At 41.2% G+C, this 17421-nt stretch overlaps 1 protein-coding gene across 3 annotated transcripts in view; it reads left to right on the top strand.

Annotated features, from left to right (window-relative positions):
• The first annotated feature begins 6240 nt into the window (after positions 1 to 6240).
• The window catches only part of LOC121401619 (hepatic lectin-like), a 50137-nt gene continuing 38956 nt past the window's right edge, over positions 6241 to 17421 (top strand). For all 3 annotated transcript variants that reach the window (XM_041587166.1, XM_041587165.1, XM_041587164.1), the window contains exons 1-3: positions 6241 to 6344; positions 15587 to 15709; positions 16791 to 16907. In XM_041587166.1, coding sequence (XP_041443100.1) covers positions 6335 to 6344; positions 15587 to 15709; positions 16791 to 16907 — 250 coding nt within the window. In that variant the 5' untranslated portion in view covers positions 6241 to 6334. The remainder of the gene's footprint in view (positions 6345 to 15586; positions 15710 to 16790; positions 16908 to 17421) is intronic.

The following is a 17421-nucleotide window of genomic DNA, read 5'->3' as shown; positions in this document are numbered from 1 at the left end:
ACTTTCGTCGTGTTTTGCCACTGGACTATAAGCTTAGTCGGGTATCCCCACTTGTAGGGAATTTCCTTCTGGCGCAGGCTTTGGGTGATCACTGCTAAGTCACGCCGCCGTGCCAGGGTAGCAGCAGACAAGTCAGCGTATATTTGTACTTTTTCGTATGGCTGCGGCAGTTCTCCACGCTGCCTAGCATAACGCATTAAATCCTCTTTAATATGGAAAAAATGGATACGGAGGATAGTGTCCCTGGGCGCAGCACTCGGCGCATTCCTTGCTTTAGGAATCCTATGGATCCTGTCTATGAGCAGGTGTTCTGCTGTGGCGTCTGGTAGTGCCGCCTTAATAAGGCCTTGGGCGTATTGGCATAGTTGGGGCTGTAAGACTTCCTCAGGGACTCCCCTAAGCCTCACATTGTTCCGCCGTGAGCGGTCTTCCAGATCTGCAATTTTGTTCTGGAGCTTCTCTATTTCTGCATCTTGCGCATTGACTGTGTCAGCCACATCATTATGCGCTGTTACAAATTCCGCCATTTTGGACTCTAAGCGGTCCGTGCGCTCCCCCATGGCCTGCAGCTCACTTCTAAGATCTTGCACTGCGTGCTTCGTATCAGCGCATATATCCTCCCTTAGCTGCGCCAGCATACATTTCAAATCAGCTTGCGTTAGGCTGTGGGCACCATCAGCATACTTATCTGGCAGCTGCTCAGCCTCCACTACCAGGCGCGCTGGTGACGAGGTTGCAGAGGAAGAATGGGCGCCATCTTGGATCCCGTCCCGTGGCGGAACTTTCGGCTGAGACCCGTAAAAGTCGGTGAGTTGTAGAGGTTTTTGCTTGTTTCTCCTCCTCGACATGTTACCGCTTGTCTCCGGAAGGATCTGTGACTATATAATGACACGGGACTGCTTATTGCTGGCTTATAGACGACACCGGCGACGGAGCTGCAGAGAAATGCGTGTACTCACATGCACGCGTAAACCACGCCCCCAACCATTTATGTTTTATACTCCAAAAGGCATCAGAAGTATTCTCTTTTCTATGTTTGGTCATATCCCCTCTATCTTTCTTATCCAGTTTTTCTAGTTTTCTATCTCTGCTTCTGACCTTCCTTAGTTAGCAGGTGGTCATTCCATCAGTCAGGAAATGTTGAAGACTGTTAGATGCCCCTAAGCATCATTTTTGTTAGATAGCAATTATATGCCTGTTCATATGGGTTGTACCTCCCTACTTCTCTTCTGTCCTCTATTGATATATGTTCTACTCTACTCCTTCCTTTCTATTCTCTCAGTCTCTTGACCTATTCTTGTGTCCATCTAATTAACATTTGTGTTGCTTTGGTTACAATATCTTCTCACTTGTCCTTCTTTTTCCTCTCAACTTCTGTCATTTCATCCTTATTTTATTTCCCATTTGCTTAATACCCCACTCTCACTTCTCTCCTAACCCCTGTACTTTCCAACATACATATCTTTTACAAGATACAGTAGGTTATATACCAAAATGTGAAACCACTAGGGTTGCCACCTGTTCTGTTTTGACTCGAACAGTTGTTTTTTCTTAGTCCTGTTTGGGTCTCAACTGTCTGTTCATTTTTTTTGCTTTGTGAAACCTGGACAATAATTTGACCAATATATGAAAAACATCTGACTATTATGATAATCATACTGATTTATTTCCATCAACATGGCTTAGTTACTATTAAGAACAGTTTTTTATTATTATAGAAAGAAAAGGCAAATCAGACAATGGGCATTGCTGTATTTCATAGCTTTTGGGATAACTAGTTTCTGTATAATAGATCCCATACTTTTAATTAAAGCATTGGACTTATTCATCATGGGGAATATAGATAGAGCTAGGGTTGCCCCCTGTCTAGCTTTGAACCAGACACTCCAGTTCAATACTTTCAGTCCAATTTAGAAAAAAAAGTGTACAGAAATCTAGCCAATTGCATCTAAGTGATGCAATAACCCCCATGTTATAACCCCACTCAACATAATTGTGCCTGCACCTAATTATTTCTAAAAGTGTGTGACTGATGGCCACATTAACATTTTTATACAAAACAGGCTATGGGACCAAAAAATCCCTTGCAGAGACACTTCCATCCTGTTGGCTTCCAGATGGACAGTCCTGATTTAGGGTTTTCTGGAAATGCATGCATTTTCTGTATATACGCAAATTATTTGCATCTTACCCCATTTTCCCAGGTGTCCATTGTGCCTTCACCAGACTCATGCGCGTGCAGTACAGAAACATTTCTGACTTAGTGCAGTGTGTATGTGCAAGTCTTTTAAGGAACACGTAATCCCAGCTTCTTTTTCATTTTAATTTGCCGTAAGATGTCTCCTCAAGGTGGGGGAGCCATGCTTTGCATATTGTTCATTAGGGATGTAGCGAACTGTTCTGCTGCGAACTAGTTCGCTTGAACTTCGACCGTTCGCGTCCGCCGAATGTTCGCGAACGTTTGGGAACGTTCACATTTTGAGTTCGATTCGAATACAAGTCGTTCGACCATTCGAATTCCTTTGACCGCTAAAAATCGAACGATTTCCATTCGTTCGAACAATTGTAAGCATTCGATCGAATGAAAAGCATTCGATCGAATGACTTCGATCGTTCGATTCGAATGAAAATCCTTCGATCGAATGATTAAAATCCTTCGATCGTTCGAATCGAACGATTTTAGGGGGTGTTCGAAGTTCGCAAACTGTCCGCGAACGTTCGCATTTTTTGCCGGTGTTCGCGAACGGCGTTCGCGAACACCAAATCGGCAGTTCGCTACATCCCTATTGTTCATATGTAACTGTGCATATATGCACTGAATGCTGCAGGGTGAAAACATATTTAATATTCTGAACATGCAGAAAAAATAGCAGTAAGAATTTCCAGTATTACGTTCCTGATGAATAGATCTAAGAAAACAAAAGCTGATGGGTTTTTTTGTACCAAAAGTAGTGTTTTTCTTGGGGGAATATCTTAAAGGAGAAGGAACATCTTTTTTTTAGTTGCTTGGGGAGTGCCAACAGTTAGGTACCCCAAGTGATTATACTTACTTACCTGATACCCTGGGCTGATGCTCCTATCAGGAGAAAACTGCAATGGTCACGGTCCTCCTCTTCTGGAGTAGGGCTCTTCCTGCTTCTACTTTCTTCTCGTGGCTGCTTCTGCTCTGGGAAATTTAAAGAATGAAGAAGCAAACAAAGAAGACGTTCGCCCTGTGGTGGTCACTGGCAGAACTATGGGTCAGTTTAGTTTTCTGCTGATAGGACCACTGGCCCAGGGTGTCAGGTAAGTAAATGCAAACACTTGGGAGTGACTTGCTTTTGGCTCCCCAAATTAAAAAGACTTTGAAGAAAAAAGAAGCAAAGAGCTCTGTGGTGCTCACTGGTAGAACACTGGATTGGTGCAGTTTTCTGCTGATAGGAGCACAGGACCAGGGTGTCAAATAAGTAATTGCAACCACTTGGGGGTGACTAGCTTTTGGCACCTCCCAAGTTAAAAATACTTCCCTGCTCCTTTATTTAATTTTTTATCTTTTGCAGATGAGGAGAAAGCCAAACTTGTATCACAAATCACAGCTATTAACCAGACTTTAGGTAAGCAAATGCCTCTTTAATGATCTTCTGAAGGTCCTGCCAATGAGCGCAGAGAGTTGTACACAAAAAAATAGCAGAAATATGACCCATAATTAGTGATGGGCAAATTTCTCCCGTTTCAAAAAACATAATTTGCGAATAGTGAAATCAGAAAGTTCACCAAAAAATCATGAGATGCGAACGTTTTCGCAAAAAAATCGAGCAATTCGAACGTTTTCATAAAAAATGTAGCAATTTTTTTGCCTCCAGTTTTTCATAGCAAGAAAATATAAAATTTCTATATGCAAAGTCCAGCAAAGCAAAAGGTTACTCAGGTATAGTCGTGACATATTTATTTCAGAAGCGATAAGATTTTTAAAAATTAGACAGAATTACTTTTAGCCGTTAAAGGGGTTGTTCACCTTCCAAACAGTTTTTTCTATTCAGTTGTTTTTAGATTGTTCCCCAGAAATAAAGACTTTTTTCAAATACTTTCCATTATTTATTTTTTACGTTTTTTCCAAAATCCAAGTGTAAAGTTGAATGTCCCTGTCTCTGGTGTTTGAGTCTGGCAGCTCAGTAATTCAGGCGCAGACTCTGAACTGTTACAATTTTGCAACATTTAGTTGATACATTTCTCAGCAGCATCTCTGGAGTATTAGCAACTATTGTATCAATTCTAACAGCTGCCTGTAATGAAACCCAGAGATTCTGCTCAGCAGGGACAAAGATAAGAAATGTATCAACTAAATGTATCCATTTAGAACAGTTTACAGGATCGGCGACCCCCCCTCCCGGAGCTGCTTCAGAAGGAGAGAAATGACAATTTACACTTCAATATTAGAAAAACCGTCACACATAGAAAATAGAAAGTCATTGGAAAAAGTCGTTATTTCTGGTGATCTATCTGAAACCAACTAGTTGTTTGAAGGTGAACAACCCCTTTAATGTTTAAGACAAAACTATATATATAGGAATAAAAGCACTGCATAACTTGTGTTACAATTACACTACTAGCTAGTATACATTTACTAATTAATGTACTCCCTTAAATGGCATGTAAAATGTAACATACATTTTAAATGCCCCCCATCCCCGTGCATGTCTAATGCAGGCAGTATTTCATTTTTAGTCTGCAGGGCTTTGCACTATTTTTTATGGTCCCCTAAAAACTGTAAAATTGGGGGTTCAACTATAACATCAGCTGTATGTATGAACTCATAAAAGGGGGGTATTTTGTGACTTTTCATTATTCTTATTTGTAGAATAAATGTTAAAGCTTTCTGTACCATTTTCCTTTATTTAACTCATCATCTCCAGGCTGCCCTAACTGCACATGTTCTTGTTGTTTTGCGTCAGGACAAACCTGCCGACACTGCCCCTCTGGCTGGAGAATGGTGAATTCCTTTTGTTACTATTTTTCTAGCAAGGACCAGGCCTGGGAGGAGGCTAAACACAACTGTGTCAGTGCAAACTCTGTCCTTCTCATTCTAGAAGATGACGTAGAAATGGTACAAAAAACTGTTGATAATATATTTTTATATGACCACATTTATATGAGAACAGCCTATTCCAATGAAGGACAAATGGTTATGTGTCAGAGTATAAGAATAATAAAGTCTAATAACAAATGCCCCTATCGTTCTGACGCTGCAATAACCACATGCCCAAGGCAGGAAAGGTGAAGGGATGGGTGATGTTCCCCCATTTATTTATTCTCTTATTAATGACACCCAGTGATGAGAGTCCACTTTGTAAGTTACTGACAGAATTCAGAGTGTCAGCAGATACTAGATGAGGCCCCTTTGTACAGAAGTGTTTTCTTCATTTACTGAGTTCCTCCCTGTGTCTGCTTTTAACAGATAAAGAACTGCAAGGCTGAGGGACAGTTGTAAGCGGGAAACTATTTTCAGTGCAATATCTGTAGTTAAGAACATAAAGTTCTCTTCCAACATTTTGGGAGGGTTCAAGTTATATAACGTATGTATGTGTACTCCCATTTTAATCTATAAAAGCTTGTGAAAAAGGGAGTGTCTTTGGCAAAAGCCTCAGGTTACACTTCGGTGTAACATTGATATTTTTCCCAAAGCAAAACCATTATATGTTCTTTGTTAAACTCAATAAACCTCATTGTATTTGAAATAGCCTTATCTCTGAGTTTTGCTTTCCATATAACGAGGTCATAGCAATAAAATTATCAACATATTCCGAATAGGGATTAAGGTCTAGTGTATTCCCAAATCCAACATGTTGGAATCCAAGTAACTGGAGATCCTGAGGTTGCATTTAGAGAGGATACAGAGAAGGGCAACTGAGCTGGTAAAAGGTATGGAAAATCTCAGCTATGAGGAAAGACTGGCCAAGTTGGGGATGTTCACGCTGGAGGCACTTAAGGGGGGATATGATAACTATGTAGAAGTATGTAAGAGGATCATATAATAATCTCTCTAATGCTTTTTTTTTTTTGGCTTCCTCTGGATAAACTGGCAGTTAGGCAGGTTAAAGGAGAGGTAAAAGGTTGAACTTGATGAACGTATTTTTTTTTTCAACCTAACTTAATTTCACTATGTTACTATGTTACTACTCAGCCAGTTCATCTTTTTTGTAAAGTTTTTTTAACGCACTGTTTAGAGGAAATGATGAACAAAGAAAGCAGAAGTGGAGACCCAGGGAGCAGTTGTATGTGACACGGAGGAGGCAGAACAACACTGAGAAGGAACCTGTCAACTGGGCAGAAAGACATTCCAATCCATTGGCACAAGATGGACAGAGGTAAGGAATAGAACAAGGGACTGGGATGGGAGAAATATAAATATAATGGGAATATGTATGTTTTATTGCTATAGAGAGAAGAGCAGCACAAACTGGAGCCTATACACATTGGGATGGTGACCATTCTCCTCATACAGTTTGTTTTAGTAAGGTCTGCTCTGTCTATAACAGGACACATAAATACATAAGACCATCTGTGCACATATTGACATTACATTTATTTACATACGTTGGTACAGAAATCAGTTTGTACATTCTCTGTGCTGCTTGTCTGACTACAGAATCAATGTAGCAGTAATGAGCTTTCCTCCAAACACAACCCCAGTTCCCACAATGCCTTGACAACTCTTGCTTGCACTGTTAGAGATTGGCCGAATTTGGAGAAGGAAATAAGCCATGTGGTGGAAATTTAGCAGGAAGGTACCAAACTGCAGAATAGGAGAATCCAGTACAAAGGTGGTGGGTAGGGCAGTGGAGAAGTTACCGAGAAGGAAAGAAGAGAAAAGGGAGGTTGGGAAGACGGCCAGTCAGCTTATGATTCTGAAATGTTAATACTGTACATCACCTGTAATGTTTTTACTTTCAAGAACATTTCCACAATGACTTGCATCCCTTCCCACAATGCTGTGCATAAGCCTGTGATTCTCTAGGGGGTTATTTATCAAAATCTGAAATGATCGCATTATTTTCTAAAATATAGGGATGGGCGAATAAATTCGCCATGGTTAAATTCGCGGCGAATTTCTGCGTTTCGCCGCGGGCGAATTTTTCGCGAAATTGCGGCAAAAATTCGCCTCGCGACTCGTTTCGCCGCGCGTCGAAATTTTCGTCGCGCGACGAGCCGCGACGCCGCTAATGCGCGTCAAAACAAAAAGACGCGCGACAAACTAAACATCACCCACAGCAGCCAATAAGATGTGAGCCATCCCTGAGCCATCCCACTGGCTATATAAGGAGCTGCAGAGGCGGCCATTACTCGTGGCGTTTCTGGTAGAGGTAGAGAGAGCAGGATAGTGAGAGATTTGTGTGTGATTTAGCTAGTGGAGTTTGTGTAGAGAGCTTTTTTTTTTCTGAGTCAGTGCAAGTGGAGGTTGTGGATTTCAGTTTACTGTTTTCCCTCTTCTGCTTGCCTGCTCACCACCCAATAGCCCTTTTTAGGGCTAACTGTCTTTGTCTTTGTCTGTGCTGGTGTGTGTACTCCTTGTGGGTGCACACTTCTGCTGAGGGGATTTAGTTGAGGGTTTTATTTTTTTCTCCTTTCCTTCCCCGAAATATCCAAACCCCCCCCTTATATATATTTTTTTTTTTTAAGTTTAGTTGCCCAATATGACGGGCCGTGGGAGAGGGGGGATGGGTGGTGGTGGTGGTGGTGGGAAGAAGGGTGGGTTAGGGATGGGTGGTGGTGGTGGTGGTGGGAAGAAGGGTGGGTTAGGGAGGGGTGGCCGAGGAAGAGGCCGTGGTGCTGGCCGTGGGCATCCAACCCCACAACAGCCCAGCCCATGTGCCATGCCCAATCTGGGCACTGTAAATCAGTCGCAGCACAAGCTGCCATCAAAGCAGCTGCCATCACAGCAGCAGCTGCAACAACAACAGCAGCAGCTGCAACAACAACAGCAGCAGCAGCTGCAACAACAGCAGCAGCAGCTGCAACAACAGCAGCAGCAGCCGCAACAACAGCAGCAGCAGCAGCAAATGCCACAGCAGCAGGTGGCTGTGGGTCGCAGCAGCGGGGCAACTGGTCCACGTAGGACTGTGCCCGATTTTTTTGCCACTGCTTCGCGACCCATACGCTCGCAGCAGGCAGAGGCAGTGGTAGACTGGCTGACCCAGGCTACCTCATCTGCAGCGGGCACCAGTGAGCGGCAGGAGGTGGCATCACCTGCTAGCTCAGTGTGGGATGACACCCCATCCCTCTTATTTGATCCTGAGGTGGACTTGGGCCCAGACACCCTGGATCTTTTTGATGATCAGGCAGGAATGGGGGGGGCATTCATGTCTGATGAAGAGGAGGAGGTGGTCATGTCACAGCCCACATCAGTAGGGGATATTGGGCAGGGTCCCCTTATGGCAGGGCAGCAAGTTGCTGGTGTGGGGTCAGACACCAGCATGCTGGATGTGGGTATTGATGCCATGTATGAGGCAGGGTCTGGTCTGGGGGAGGACGATGACAGGGACAGACCCTGGGAGCCGGCTCCAGAGGATAACAGCAGCAGTTCAGGGGGGGAATTGTTTGTTGTTGATGAGGATGAAGAGCCGGCTCCACCGACCACTGCTAGGGGGGGCAGGCAACAGGGCAGCACTGCGCCTAGGTCCAAAGCCTATGTGCGTACGGGTGGGGACCATCCTCAACCCTCCACAGCAGGCAAGGCAGTGGCCCGCACTTCAGCAGTGTGGGCTTTTTTTACGTGCCAGGCAGAGGACCAGGCAGTAGCAGTGTGCCAGCTCTGCCGACAGAAGGTTCGAAGGGGGCAGGCAGGGTCACATATGGGAACATCAGCTTTAAGTTCCCATATGAAACGTCATCACAGGATGACGTGGGAGCAGCACCAAAGTGGCAGGGCACCGGGTGGCAGTGGTGCTTCCTGTCCACCTCCTCCCATTCCTCAGGGAAGAGGTGCTAGCTCCCCAGACCCTGCAGCAAGTGAAGAGGATTCTGGGGCTCATAGTCGGAGGCAGCCACTGTGTAGCTCAGCCTCTTCTGCAGCCTCCTCCTCCTCAATGCGGCCCCTGTCCCGCCAGGTTTCCCTCCCCAGTTCCTCAGCCGCAAGACGCCTCTCTCCCCCAGCCACCCCCAAGTGCAGAGGCTTAATGGCTGCCTGGCAAAGCTTCTGGCAGTGCAGCTGCTGCCCTATCAGCTAGTCGAAGCAGCCCCCTTCCGACAGCTGATGGCTTGCGCTGCCCCTAACTGGCGGATCCCCAGCCACCATTATTTTGCCAGGAAGGCCGTCCCTGCCATCCACCAGCATGTGGTTGAGAATGTGTCCCTGTCGCTGGATCATGCTGTTGGCGGCAGGGTGCACTGCACCACTGACACGTGGACCAGCAGGCATGGGCAGGGGAGGTACATAACCTACACTGCGCACTGAGTCACCCTCATGAGTGCTGGGGAGGGTGCAAGCCGGGGCGCTCCCCTCAGGCTACAGGTGCCTCCCCGTGGGGTACAGGGCAAGCCCCACATGTCCACTTCCTCCTCCTCCTCCTCCACTATGGATGAGCCACCCCTGAAGCGTCCCCGCAGCTACGCTTCAGTGCAGCACAGGCGATGTCAGGCTGTGCTGCAACTCCTCTCCCTGGGCGAGAGGAGTCATACTGCACCTGAGCTCATGGCTGCCTTCCAGACTCAGGTGCATCGGTGGTTCACTCCCCGCCAGCTCCAAGCAGGTAATATTGTTTGCGACAACGGTCGCAGCCTGCTGGCCGCCATCCGCCTAGGGCACCTGACCCACATGCCTTGCTTTGCAACATATGGTTTATTCATTTTTATCTGAGATACAAAGCATCCAGATACTATCTGTTCAGATTTATTAGTTGTACTTGTGTTAGTAATCTACTATTAGATATATGAAGTACAGATGGTACTTTTTGGTTAAACCATACCTCCCAACATTTTGGAAGTACAAAGAGGGACAAAAAACTTTTTTTCCGCACGTAGCGCAGCAATTTTTTTGACCACACCCCTTTCTGTGGCCACACCCCCTTATTACCATGTTTGTTTTACAAAATTTGGCAGGTTATGAAAGTTTGAAAATATTTCTCCTTATCTAAACTGTGTTTTTGTGTCTCAAAATTGTTACAAAGTATCTTATTTGCACCTGTTAGTTGTTCTGGGCTCTCTGCTAAAAGCCAATTAAGTGAGAAACTTTGTTTCTTTATCTGGCTGTTCAGTGCAGAGAAAAGAGGGACTTTCCAGTACAAATGAGGGACTGCGGGTTGAGCTGTCAAAAGAGGGACTGTCCCCCCGAAAAAGGGACAGTTGGGAGGTATGGTTAAACGGAGATATAGAGTAGTAGTAGATACCATTACCAGTTGACCAGAGGTAATGTGAAAAAATCCACAAACGTTAAAAGTTTAAGAAACTTGCAAAATGGGAGCCATTTTTTCAAGATAGGAGTCCTCTAACAATGCAGGGCATGTGTGTAGCAGTATACTAAGTGAAACACGCATGTGTATTGGTCTTCCCATGGAGTCCAATCCAATTCAGCACATTCAGACACAAAGCATTTATCATCACAGACTACAAAGCTTGAAACTAAGGGGAAAATTTTTATTTGTAGGCCCAAAGATGAAAAAAGGTTATACAAACAAAACACCCATAGAAGATGGGCTTCATCAAATTGCACTGCGCGTCAAAAATAACGTCGCGCGTTAAAACACTTACTGGCGTCCGCGACAAAATATTTTGACGCGCGACAAAATCGGGCCGCGCGACTCGTTTCGCGAATTTTTCGCTGTTTCGCGAATTTCGCTGGAAATTCGCGAATTATTCGGCGAAGCGAAACGCGACAGATTCGCCCATCACTACTAAAATATACTCCGACTAAATGCGGATGGGTTTTTCCTCTTATTTATGAATACATTTTTCTGAAAATTTTGTGTGCAGGAAAAAAACTCAAAAAACTCGTGAAAAAATTAGATTGTGTGAATTTTTCAGATTTCTGTTTTGTTGCCCAAAAACCACAAATCTTTGGATTATTGCACAAAACCCAGCAAAGATGATACTGGGGGTCATTTATAAACACTGGGCAAATTTGTACCTGGGCAGTTACCCACAGCAACCAATCAGATATTTGCTTTTATTGATTTCCTTGTAGCTGGCTAGGAAAATCTAATCACTGATTGGTTGCTATGGGTTACTGCTCAGGTGCAAATTTGCCCAGCGTTTATAAATAAGCCCCACTGTATCTTCGGGACTTCTCCCATTGACTTATATACAACCTTGGCAGGTCTGAGATGCTGGATTTTTGGAATCTGACTTTTTCCATTCTCGGGGTATAATAAATTCCAAAAAATTTGAGTTTTTCACAAAAAATTTGGATTTTAAAGTAAAAAAAACTAAAATTTAAAATTTTTTTTGCAATTCAGACTTTAATAAATAACCCCCGTTGTCACTCAACATGCAAGATATATTTGACACATGACTGCAAGGGGGTTATTAAAATCTGAATTTATCTGATTTATTTTAAATAAAAAAGTCTGATCAAACTAGAATCCATGATTTGATCTTATTTATTATTAAAAAAAATTGGATCTGGGAAAAACTCTATAAAATCGAGTGAAAACTCAAATTGTAAGATTTTTTCAGATTTTATTTCCCAAATTGCTTGACTTTTTTCGGACTTTATCCCAAAAGCCAGAATTTTCTGATTTTTGGATTAATTCCAGTGCAGACCACAGAAACTTCCAAATGGGATAGGGACCTCTCCCATTGACTTATATACAATCGCATCAGGTCTGAGATGGCGGATTTTCCGATTCAGACTTTTTGGAGCCTCGGGGTATAATAAATCTCAAAAAAAAAACAAAAAAAACAATTTCCCACTAAAAAATCAGATTTTCTAGTAAAAACTGGAATGTTTCGAGTTTTCAGCATTCAGACTTTAATAAATAACCCCCTAAATATTTATTATAATATAGTTTAATTTTGTTGCTTGATTTATTAGCGCTGAATTATTTTCTGCCAAATTTATCATTTCTTTTTCAGATATAGGAGATATTTATTTCAAGCAGCAGTGCAGTAAATATTACTGGGCCTGTCAGACGGGGGATACTGGCACTGCCTTGTCTTGTGACACTCACTCTAATGTATATCTACAGTACCTGTTATTTGGCCAATGGTACATTAGGTAACCTAGCTTTTCTTGGTAAACATTGGTCAAAACCACCAATAAAGCCCAGCAGGAGACAATGGTCCTATATAAATAATAAAGCTGAAGTCATAATTGCAAGTGCAACTGTGGGATCTGGGACATTTTGACATCTTAAAGGGATTCTGTCATGATTTTTATGATGTAGTTTTTATTTCTAAATGACACTGTTTACACAGCAAATAATTAACTCTACAATATAAAATTTTATTCCTGAACCAGCAACTGTATTTTGTAATTGGTAGGTGAATTTTTTTGCCTTGTTTCGCCGCAAAAATAGACTTGTATGGCGTTGTGTGACAAAAAAAAAAAGAAGACGCGCATCAAAAAAATTCTTTGCCGCAACGAAACAGGTCAAATTCGCCCATCCCTAGTAATTGGTGTGTAGGTGCATCTCAGGTCATTTTGTCTGGTCATGTGATTTCAAAAAGAGCCAGCACTTTAGGATGGAACTGCTTTCTGGCAGGCTGTTGTTTCTCCTACTCAATGTAACTGAATGTGTCTCAGTGGGACCTGGATTTTACTATTGAGTGATGTTCTTAGATCTACCAGGGAGCTGTTATCTTGTGTTATGGAGCCGTTATCTGGTTACCTTGCCATTGTTCTGCTGTTAGGCTGCTGGTGGGGAAAGGGAGGAGGTGATATCAATCCACCTTGCAGTACAGCAGTAAAGAGTGACTGAAGTTTATCAGAGCACAAGTCACATGACTGGGGGCAACTGGGAAACTGACAATATGTCAAGCCTCATGTAGATTTCAAAATTAAATATAAAAAACTCTGTTTGCTCTTTTGAGAAATGGATTTCAGTGCAGAATTCTGCTGGATCAGCACTATTAACTGATGTGTTTTGAAAAAACCATTTTTCCCATGACAGTATCCATTAAAAGGAACAGTTCAGTGTAAAAATAAAAACTGGGTAAATAGATAGGCTGTGCAAAATAAAAAAATGTTTCTAATATAGTTATACATTTCTGGGTAGGAGGAAGTCATCAGTCACATAATGTACAAAAATACATTTTGTGGTGTAATCAGAAAATGGCACTTCTCAAAACTATTTTAGCAATATCTATCTATCTACAGTATCTATCTCTATCTATTTATCTCTCTCTCTCTCTCTCTCTCTCTCTCTCTCTCTCTCTCTATCTATCTATCTCTATCTATTTATCTATCTCTATCTATCTATCTATCTATCTATCTATCTATCTATCTATCTATCTATCTATCTATCTATATATTAGCTATCTATCTATCGATCTATCTATTATCTATCTATCTTTTTATCTATCTATTTATAAGTGGATGTTGGGGAGCACCTCCCATCTAGTGAGAAAAACAGAAGATGGTGTGCAGGGTCAAGTAATAAATCACAAGCTAATTTAGTCAAACACGCTGGGCTCCGCCCCCTATGACACACAACAAGGTGATTGGTCAGTTTGAATATCCAACCGCCACAACAGCGGTGATACTTGTGCGATGTCTGCATTTCCTTGTCTTTAACAAAGCCTATGTGATTTTGGTGAAATGCGCGTCAGGCGCTTCATTGATTTTAAAATTGGTTAGGCAGGGTGATGGAACGCACTAGTTTAAGGGACTGATAACACGAACTGTGAGGGAAATGTGCTGAGGGTGAAGGGGTTGGTACTGAAGTGGTTTTATAGGCAATTTCTATTCTGGATGGCAGCATGCCATTATCAACAGCTACCTTTCGCTACCGCTACCATCGAGCCTTTTAAGGCAGCTATTTGCCAATTGGGAGAGCTACGCTGTGGGTGAAGGGGGTTGGCTGGCAAGGGGCTACTCCAGGGGTAACTTTAACGCTCGATTCTGAGCCTGCTAACTGGGAGGGTTGCACTGTGGGTGAATGGGTTGGCTTACAACGGACTTGTTAATGGGGCTACTTTTAGTTGAGATGGTTTATAAAACCTTCTTCTGAAGGTTTTATAAACCTGCAGTTCTAATAGTTAATAGCACCCCTATCCACACCATTATTGGGTACAGTTTGTGTACTAACCAAGTGAGCAATATATACAACCCTACCGACCCAGGATCCACTGACCCCCTGGGGTAAAAAGTTAAGTTTTAAGTATGTATAAACAGCAGTTTGTGGACATGTTTTGATGGGAGGGTGCAAATATATGGGTTAGTTATTTTTCTTTTTCTATCTATCTATCTATCATCTGTCTATCTCTCTATCTATCTATCTATCTATCTATCATCATATATCTATCTATCTATCTATCTATCTATCTATCTATCTATCTATCTATCTATCTATCTATCTATCTATCTATCATCATCTAATAATCTAATTATCTCTCTATCTATCATCTATCTATCTATCTATCTATCATCTGTCTATCTCTCTATCTATTATCTATCTATCTATCTATCTGTCTGTCTGTCTGTCTGTCTGTCTGTCTGTCTGTCTGTCTATCTATCTATCTATATATCTATCTATCATCATCTAATTATCTATCTATCTATCTATCTATCTATCTATCTATCTATCTATCTATCTATCTCTCTATCTCTCTGTCTATCATCTATCTATCTATCTATCTATCTATCCATCTATCTATCTATATCTATCGCTCGTGTTTGATAGGAATAAAGACTTGTTTATATTGCTTTCCATCTTTTATTTTTGACCAGTTTTCCAGAATGGAAGTTTAAAATGTAATGCTCTCTGGTGTATCAGTCTGGCAGCTCAGTAATTCAGGTGCAGATTCTGAACGGTTAAAATTTGCTCCATTACTTGATACATTGCTCAGAAAATAGTAAATTGACAAAAGTCTTTATTTCTGGACAATTAAAAATGAGAATAAGTCCAAACCAGCTGTTTCCTGGTCAAGTAAAGTCCTCATTTAAAAAGATTGGATAAATGGAATAACAAGCGTTATTTTTCTGGTGAACTAAGTGAAACCAACATAACTGAAAAATGTGTTGGAAGGGGAACAACTCCTTTAATAGAAATAATTGCAAGAACAATGATACTTCTTGGAAAACAATAGAAGAGCAAAAAATGTTTTCTGTCTTTCTCTTGCTGAATTATGGATTTATATTCTGGAATTACTGATCTGACCAGCACAGACACTTCCAGAGAGCATCCAACAATAGTAACTCACCAAGAATGTCCTGATCTTCTCAAAACATAAAAGCGAGCATTGATTGTGCATGATAAGGCAAACTGTGGAAGTTTGAGAATTCACATCATAATACCTTATCTGTATGTGAGCAAGCAACTAGTGCTTTTTATAATGGGAGGGGCCAGTATTCATATCTGAACCAGAACTATGCTTGCCTTTAATCGAGATCTTAAGTAACACATGCCCTTAATTCAACTTTGCTAACAATATTTTTTTTTCTTCAAACGCCCAGGAAAATGGCAAAGTGATTCTGATATATATGAAAATATCACTTGCACTGAGGAACCCACTGGAACTGCATTGAAGATGAGGAAGATTCAACAGGAACCTAAAGAAGAAAACCTCTCACCAAAATGTAATCTGTAACTCTTATTTCTGTCTTCTTTGTGTGTTTAAAATTCACAATTTATTAGGTCATTTTGTGCTTTGAAATTGGATTGTTTCATAAATTGTAGGTCTTAATACAAACATAAACATAACAATAATAACATAAGAGACTAGAAAATGTGTACCCCATGAGAACATGGTGGTGAGAAAATCAGTTCTATTACACTTAGGGGGTTATTTACTAAAATCTGAATGCAAAAATCACGAAAAATTCATGATTTTTTTAATTATAAAATCTGACTTTGAAAAAATCACGAATTTTTCAGAATTTATTAAATCCCGAGGATTGAAAGGTCTGAATCTGAAAATCCGGCATCTCAGACCTGTCGAGATTGCATATAAGTCAATGGGAGAAGTCCCAATGATTTTTTGATGTGCACTGGGTTTCGGGCAATACCCCGAAGTTTTCAGGTGAAAATTACTAAAAAGTCGTGAAAATCGTTTTTTTTCTCGCAAAGCAAATTTTCTGTAAAACGTAATAAAAAATAAGCATGAACAAACCCGAGCGGATTTGATCGGAGTTTGTAGCAGAAAATATTAATATAAATATATAAATTATAAATTCGGACTATGATAAATAACCAACTAACAGTATAACGATATATTACATATAACATATAATTCTCTGTGAAGTTCTTGAGAGCCTCACGTTGCAAAAAACTACTTACTAATACATTAAGTCATTACTGTTATGAATATCCTATTTAAAAGTTCAAGGGGGTTATTTATTAAAGTCCAAAAAGCTAAAAAATTTAGTTTTTTCAACTATAGAATCAGAATTTTATTGGAAAAAACCTAGAATTTTTCGAGATTTATTATTCCTAGAGGATTGGAAAATTCTGAATCCGAATAGGTCATATTTTAAAAGATCTTAGGGACAATCAAAGTGTGAAATTACAAAATATCAATCTTGGTCAGCATTTTGAATTTCAGCACTCGGTCTAGTTTATTCTTTGTAAGGAATAATTTATCACTGCAAAATAACCCCCAGCATTCCTTTCCTAGCAAAGGCAATAAGTAAGGTATTTGTATATCCATTTCTCTTTCAGTTCTGAAGGCAACTGAAACGTTAAGAACACAGAGGAGACTCCTGATGATTCTGGCGACCCTGCTGGTTCTTGCCTTCATTTTCCTGATAATCCTGACCAGCCTCATGTTTATCTACTGTGAGTATCACCAATAGTATCAAGGATTTCTGTAATAAGTAACTACAAATTCTTCAAAATCATACATTTCGTACACTACCTTTGCTACACAACTGCTGGTTGGAGACATTACCATACACATATAAAAATTCCATGGGTGGAATGTATTTTCAGCATTATACATTCTAATTGACATTCTGAAGTCTATGGACGAGCATGGAATAAATCTGGAGCAAGTCTAGTAAACTGGTAGAAACTGGTGAAGTTAGTAAAATTGTATAAAAAAAGGGACAGATGCACCGTTAGTGTTCATTCTAAGAGCACTTGCACCCCAGGTGTGTTGCACTCTGATCAGAGCCTCAAATTAAAAAAATCTGGCACTCAGTGAAGAGGAGGCACCAGCCTTGTCTTTACTGTCTGCTAAACCTCTGCAAAAATCCAAGTATAGGAGAAGGAAGAGTAACAACATTTTATTCCAGGCAGTGGTAAACACAAAATGTTTCGGGTTCAATACCTTTATCAAGTGAATAAGGAC

This window comes from Xenopus laevis, chromosome 3L, assembly GCF_017654675.1.
Source record: "Xenopus laevis strain J_2021 chromosome 3L, Xenopus_laevis_v10.1, whole genome shotgun sequence".
NCBI lineage: Eukaryota > Metazoa > Chordata > Amphibia > Anura > Pipidae > Xenopus > Xenopus laevis.
This window is presented reverse-complemented; position numbering and strand designations above follow the sequence as displayed.